General features: G+C 45.3%; 1 protein-coding gene across 1 annotated transcript; it reads right to left on the reverse strand.

The window, feature by feature from the left end:
- Window positions 1-5946: 5946 nt before the first annotated feature.
- LOC136474465 (salt tolerance receptor-like cytoplasmic kinase 1) lies at window positions 5947-7623 on the reverse strand. Its single transcript, XM_066472033.1, has 2 exons — window positions 7049-7623; window positions 5947-6921 (listed from the first exon to the last, which is right to left on the reverse strand). Exons 1-2 carry the CDS (start codon window positions 7416-7418, stop codon window positions 6188-6190), a joined length of 1104 nt encoding a protein of 367 aa, XP_066328130.1. The 5' UTR covers window positions 7419-7623; the 3' UTR covers window positions 5947-6187.

A 7623-nucleotide genomic window follows, 5' to 3' on the forward strand; every position in this document is an offset into this window, starting at 1 on the left:
TTCAAGGCTCATATTCTGTTTTATTTGTTTGATAATGTGAATGGTTACAATTTATAATATAACACAACTAGTTTGATAAGCATATATAATATAGTTTTACTTCATTCCTGTCATTTCTAAGTATCCTCTTTGTTAATGATCCTTGCATCTCTTCATGTTGCTGCACAGTTTATAATGAAGCATTGAAATTTCAGTCCTGTTATGCTAAAATTACATTGCACATATATGTGTAATTTGCATATGTCTGAATTGTTATTTTTGTATACTGGTATTATAAATTTTACCTGCGTATTTCAGTCAGTCTGATTATCTTCCTGAGAATTCCTGATCTGTTCCATCATAAGTTCAGTGTAGCCTCCCTGCATTGAAATATATTTTAGTCGAAAAACAACATTTTTATCTTGGCATTTTTAGTCTAAGAAATTATTTTGCTCACCTTTTTATATCTATAGGTATTTGAAAGGTCACTGGAACAATTTGTGCCTGCAAATATTTGATAAGGAGCTGACTGCACTTCCTTAATTGCTTCTTGTGAGTTCATTGATGTTGGATAATCAATTAATCATCACATTTGCTTGTTGTGACATACATATTATTCCGCTTCATAAAAAAGCAAGCAGTTGAGTACTTATATAGTTTTTTATCAGATTCTTCTTTTTTTATTGCATCATTGAATTATGTTTCTTACCTCAAGTAGTTGATCAAACTCGACTGGTGTTTGTATTAGTTGCATAAGGGAAGCAATTGAAACCTGTAAAAAATGAAAAAGTCATTAGTTCTCATTTATTTATTGTTTGTGTCAACTGTTTGGAATTAGGAGTAATTTTACATCATTGTTGCTTTCTTCTTGGCGAATTATTTTCTCATAATTCTGAATCTGATATCGTGCCTCTGATATTTCCTGCTGCCTTGTTCTTCTTTCTAGATTCATGTTCTGTTATAACATCCAGATTTTATGTTTTGATAGTTAGAAGGTTTCTCATCATTACATATTCTATGCATCTAACACACACAAGAAGATTAGATTCAAATGATCGATGTACTAACCTTGGCTGTTGAGGTTTATGGTTCCTCTTTGTTCTGATTTCTGCCCCTTTGCTATGCTTTGCGTGTACAAATTACATGAGCCGGATCCTTAAATTGTATATATGTACAGTATAATTGCATTAGCAGCAAGTACAAGTTGCACTATGTCAAATGTGCAATTCTTATCTTTGTTCTATAATTTATTTACAATAGAAATATGGCAAATGCATAACAGATATATTTGTAATTTTAGTTAAGGATTAGTTGAGGATTGCTGAGTGGTGTGGCTGCAGAATTACTTTTAGAAAATTGGCTCAGAAAATTCTATTTATGTGTGTGATTTCTGCTAGCTATATGTATGTGTGATCTCATGCTCTCTGTTTTGCACTATGCTCTCTGTGTTTCTAGCATTTTAGACCACATCACAACCCACAAGTGCGGGACCTTCTTCTTGTGCACAGTGAGCAATAGGGCCATGCCCTGCTGTTGGAGCAAGCACAAGCAGTAATCCATCTTTGTCATCCTGAATGTTTTTTTTTCATGAATCTACATTCTCCTAGTCTTTGATCTAAGTTGCTATTGTTATTTTTGCTTTGTCAGAAAGTAGATTCAAAAGATTGGGATACTAACCTTTGCTGATGAGGTATGGATCAGTCTTGTAGTGCTTTTTCTTGAATTTTTCTGTTCTTCTTCTTTGCAATCTGATGTTTGCCCATTTCCCCTGCTCTAAGTAGAGCAGAGGCTTTCCCCACGCACAACAGATCTGTTTTTTTTGCTTTGCTTGTCTCCCAAGTCTATTTGCTATATTCCTATGTATTCATGGTTTTAGGCTTTTCTTATGGGCTACTGCTGTTTAATGGGCTATTTTATTATTTTAGTTAATGGGCAGTACTGTTTTACTCTTCAGTTACACAGAAATTACAACAGATTTTTCTCTGCGTGGGTCTTCTTTAAAAATCCATTCTTTTAGAGGCTACCAACAACCATGTGCTAGCTTGTTTTAAAACACACAGTTTCTTCTCTGTTGGAAATCATGTGTTTTGTAGGCAACCAACAATGATGTGCTAGCTTGTGCTAAAACACATGTTTTTTCCTCTGTTATAAATCGTGTGTTTTGCAGGCAGCAAACAACCATATTATAGTTTTTGCTGAAACACACGGTTGTACAGTAGACAAACTCTTTTTAAAAAAAAATAGAAAGCATGAGAGTCACGCAGCATATCCATTTCGACGTCCCTAAAACTCTACTACAATTCTCTCTTCCGAATAAACAAACAAATAAAGCAAATAATGTAACACGCCATCCGTGGCCTCACCAACTAAATACAAAAGTACGAGGGCTGCCTGACGGGGAGACTCAACAAATTCCCATGTGCCGTGAACAGAGCCCGGAGGCTAAACAAATGAGGCTTCCACGCTAAACCAGCCTGTTAGCAGGCCCGTCCCATGGGGGAGGGCAGGCAGTGCGACGCCCGGGGGCCCATGGCACTAGGGGCCTATGAGTATACGTATATGTAGTACATGCATTTGGCTCCATACGGTCACGTCCAGTTCAGTCTGTGGCTCTGTGCGGCAACCCTTTCCTATTCGCGACTCCGCGTCAAAGCATGCGTGCTGTTGTGCCGCGGCGGCTGTTCCGGCGTTCCCAAATCCTAAAATCCCGATTTCCGTAATCTGGAATCCCGTGATCCCAGCAGGCGCCCACTAACCCAGCTGCGCTGCAGTCCCTTCATCCCTGTCCCCGACTCTCTGTGGTAAGTGATTATGGTTTCAGTTCATCAGTATTTATTGTTTGTTCGATATGAAAACTTCAGTTTCTTTTTTACCTTGCAATCCAATACATACAGGCATCAAGCGATAGTGCAGCGAATTGTTGATCTATTAGTTTAATTATTTAATTCATCAAGGAACTTATGGACATGCCACAGGCAGCAGGCTGCCCATAATTTGTTTTAAATTTTAAGTCATTTCATGTTACTGTGATTTCACTGTTCTTTAAACTTCTTTGATGCAAATCAAGCAGCCAACAAAGTAGGAACACAGCAACACATAATATTTCCAAATCACGTTTGGAGCATTAGTACGTACTAGTTTTCAGACTAATCACAAAAGCTGTTCGCGCGATGAGATCTGGCTCGCATGTGATTGGCGACGGAGCAAAATGCTAAACGCGCTCACCAGCTTCGCCGCTCTGAACCCCGGCTGTCGCTGTGGTATTCAATTCAGTAACCTGTAGTCTTCGTCCTGCCAGCCTCAATCTGCCTTTCGCAGCACGGCAGGCGAAGACATTGGACGCAGCAGGCGAAGTACCGCGGAGTACACATCTCCGTGTCAAGCTGTATTGTACCCCTGCTGCGCTGTAAAATGTTCCTGCAAACCTGCTAGTATAAAAGTATATGTCAGACTGTCACCACAAGTTCAGGCAGGGAAAATTGGGATTTTTTTTTGCCTGTGATATGATAAACCTTCTCCAATTACTGGAGGTAAAACCATCAATCCCTGTGAATTGTTCCTAAAACCAGGCACGAGCTTGCATCTACCACACCAAACTTACTAGCTAAGCATGAGTTAGCAGCAATACATGTCTACCAGCAATATTAGTTGCAGGCTTGCAGGTGGACCGCTGCATTTTACTCCATCTGTCCATACACCACAAACAAACAGAGCGACGCAATGCAAACTATGCAATGCATTCCATGCCTTGCAATTGCAATCTACAACCAGCAAATTAAAAGCGCCCTTTGCTGTAGCTGCTGCAACTTGCAAACAGCTGCTGCTTCCTAACCAACTTCTCCAGCGGATTTGTTAATTAACGGTTACAATTATACGTTTCGCATTGGCCGTACATGCTGCTCGTTCTGCAGGATTAGCGATTTGTTAATTGGTTTTCCAGGTCCTCTCATCTAGATATATAGGCTGTTAGTGGCCCTGTTCGCTTCTCTTATAATCTGTCTTTTCAACTTATTTTTTCAACCGGAACAGTATTTTTCTCTCATAACAAATCAACTGAAATGATGTTATAGTTTGTTTTTTCAGCGAAACAAACGGGACCACTGTGAGTTCGGGTGTCACCGGCAGCAGCAGGCGGTCTGAAGTCTGCTGGCTGGCTGCTGCGCCATTTCCGTGCTTTTTTCTTTCTTTCCCGTGACTCGGTCAGTTTGAGTGCCTTGCTGATCACACGACTCCGTTTTTATAGCCTGAATGATCCGGCACGCATGAGAGGCCACGCGATGCACACGCACAGCACATGTGGAGCATATAAAAGCACACGCTGCAGTATTCGATAAATGCCTCTCTGTTAGTGTTCAGCGTGTTTAAGGGCACATGCAAATTTATTAACTAAGCAGTAAAGAAAAAATGGCTTGGCGGCTATAAGCGAAAACATGGTTTATTAACTCAGCGTGTTTAACATGCAAGTTGTCATTTTCGCTTGTGTTTTTTTCTCGCAACAAAACAGCATCAGCCGATTTATGAGATGGTAAAACCATAAGCTGAACGGCAGGGGACAAAACGAGCTTCCGAAACTACGCCATTTGCATACAGTCGCTTTGCTTCCTCGAAACACACTTGCATGTTACTACTCCATACATAGCGATCAAGATCTATTGAATTGAATTCCTTATTGTTGAGGATCAACTTGACTTGTAATCAACAAACCCGTCTCCAAGTACGTGCAAGATCACGTCACATGTCGTAGAGTAAATCACATCAATCTTCAACGAATTGGACAAGATCGATTTGCGCAGTGTTCGTTTAGCTTATAAGCGGTACTTTTTAAATCAAAGAATAATATTTTTCTCAAACAATAAATCAACCCATAGTATTTTTAGTCATGATTTATTAGCCAAGCTATTGATTAACGAGCCGCTACAGAGGCCTTGTTTAGTTGGACGAAATTTGAGAATTTGGCTACCGTAGCACTTTTGTTTTTATTTGGCAATTAATATTCAATCATGAACTAATTAGGCTCAAAACGTTCGTCTCGCGATTTCCAACCAAACTGTGCAATTAGTTTTTTTTCGTCTACATTTAATGCTCCATGCACGTATCGCAAGATTTGATGTGATGGCTACTATAACACTTTTTGGGAAAACTTTTTAGAACTAAACAATGCCAGACCCTCTAAAACCAACTCTGACATCACGAAGAATTTTCTACGTAATCCAATTCAACAACTACTAATCCGCCTGTTCATTCAACAACTCTGACATCAGTCGGTTTATCAGACGTAAAAACCATAAGTCGGACGGCGGATAATTCACCTGTTTATTTATTGGTTTCAGTCATGGCTTATGAGTCAGCCAACAGTATTTTTCTCTCACGACACATTAGCATCAGCTAAGTTTATCAGCCTAGAACCCTCAAGTAAAGAGGCCGAGTAAGGGGACAAAACGAGCTTCCGAAACTACGCCATTTGCATACAGTCGCTTTGCTTCCTCGAAACCCACTTGCATGTTACTACTCCATACATAGCGATCAAGATCTATTGAATTGAATTCCTTATTGTTGAGGATCAACTGACTTGTAATCAACAAACCCGTCTCAAAGTACGTGCAAGATCACGTCACATGTCGTAGAGTAAATCACATCAATCTTCAACGAATTCGACAAGATCGATTTGCGTCCAGTTTCGCTTCGCATAAAGCACCCTTTGACAAATCACATCAATCTTCAACGAATTCGACAAGATCGATTTGCGTCCAGTTTCGCTTCGCATATAAAACGAAGTCAAAGCCGGTAAAACCAAAAAAATTGGTTTTTTCGGCTTTTAGTTCATTTTAACCCTGACTTATAAAACGGTTTCACGCTACAGTGCCTCGATTTGCGTAAAATAGATAAAGCCAAAGCCGGCATAAGCCGTGCCAAAAAGGCTCTAAGTCATACTTTTTCAAGCAACGAATAATATTTTTCTCTCACAGTAAAACCACCAACAGTCATCGCAACCAAGCGAACATGGTATTGATTAACGAGCCACTTCAGACCCTCTACAACCAACTCTGACATCACAAAGAATTTTCTACGTAATCCAATTCAACAACTACTAATCCACTACTACATTAACAAACTCGAGTAAAAAAAGAACCATTTTCTTCACCTTCTACTCTCTCTAAACAAAGCTACCTAGTAGTATTTACGGTGTTCGGCTAACGATACAGCTCACTCAGGAATCCATCTTGCCGGCTGGTTTGCATCCAGCGGCCGAGATCAGCGCAGTCGTCTTCTCCTGGAGCTCGCGAACCACCGCCGCCATGGAGGGCCGCATCCCGGGGCCCTCGCTGACGCACCGCAGCGCAAGCGCCGCCACGGTCGCCGCCTCATGGGCGTCGTACTCGTCCCCGAGCCTCCGGTCCACCATGTCGTCTACTTTTCCTCCTCCTTCGCCGCTGAGTGTAGGACCCACCGCGGCGGCGAGTCGGCGCCCCGTGTCGGCGCACATGGCCTCCCGCCCCGTGAGGAGCTCTAGCAGCAGCACGCCGAAGCTGTACACGTCGCTCTTCTTGGTGGCGACGCCGGAGCGGAGGAAGTGCGGGTCGACGTAGCCCGGGGAGCCCATGACGGGGACGGGGCGCGCCGACGCCGGCGCCCTGGACGACGGCGCCGCGGCGGCGTTGTCTGGCGGCGGCTGGAGCGCGGCCGAGAAGCCGACGTGCGCGAAGCCGAAGTCGCAGAGCTTGGCGTCCAGGCTGGCGTCGAGAAGCACGTTGGAGGCCTTGATGTCGCCGTGGATGACCGCTGGGTCGCGGCTCTCGTGGAGGTGCTCCAGCGCCATGGCCACCTGGAACGCCACCGCCATGCGCCGCGCCCACGGGAGCGGCGCCGCCTTGCCGCCGCGGCCATGGAGACGCTCGTGGAGGTCGCCGTTCGGGGCGTACTCGAACACCAGCACGCCTTCCTCTGCACGCGTACGCAGGGAGAGAGAGAAACGAAGCTTGTGTTAGCTAGCTCCTCTATCCTATGGCTTTTAAGCTGCCGCCCTCTCGTAGCTAGCCCAGCGGAGCTGATCAGGCGCTCGTCTTGTTACCTCGTTCGTCGCAGTAGCCGAGGAGGCGGACGATGTGCGGGTGCCGGAGCGAGTGGAGCACGTCGAGCTCCTGGCGGAAGGCGCGGTGGAGTCGCTCGCTGCTGCGCTGCACCTTGACGGCGCCGAGGCGGGAGGAGGAGAGGCAGGCCAGGTACACGGTGCTGAAGCCGCCCTGGCCGATGACGCGGGACGAGAAGCCCGCCGTGACGGACTCGATCTCGGCCCACGCGAACCGCCTGGGCAACCCGCTGCTGCCCTTGCCGAGCGACGACGACGCGGGCTCGTCCGCGACGCGGGGGTCGGTCCGGCCGGCCGCCTCACCCTTGTCGCGGCGGAGGCACGAGAGGAGGCCACACCCGGCGGGCAGCATTTTGGGCTTCTGGTGGCGCACGACACCGCACCGCGCAACTGCGCCGCAGCAGCACACCGGACGGACGGACACCACACACGCCGGCTGCCTGTTCTTCCAGGCGCGAAGCGGGAGGTAGGTCGCGCTGAGCTAAGCTGTGCTGTGGTGCTCGATCTGCCTGCCGCTTGGTGCGCGCCTTTTTGGCCGTGCTCGGGTGGCCAGATCA

This window comes from Miscanthus floridulus, chromosome 8 (genome assembly GCF_019320115.1).
Source record: "Miscanthus floridulus cultivar M001 chromosome 8, ASM1932011v1, whole genome shotgun sequence".
In the NCBI taxonomy this organism is placed as follows: Eukaryota; Viridiplantae; Streptophyta; class Magnoliopsida; order Poales; family Poaceae; genus Miscanthus; species Miscanthus floridulus.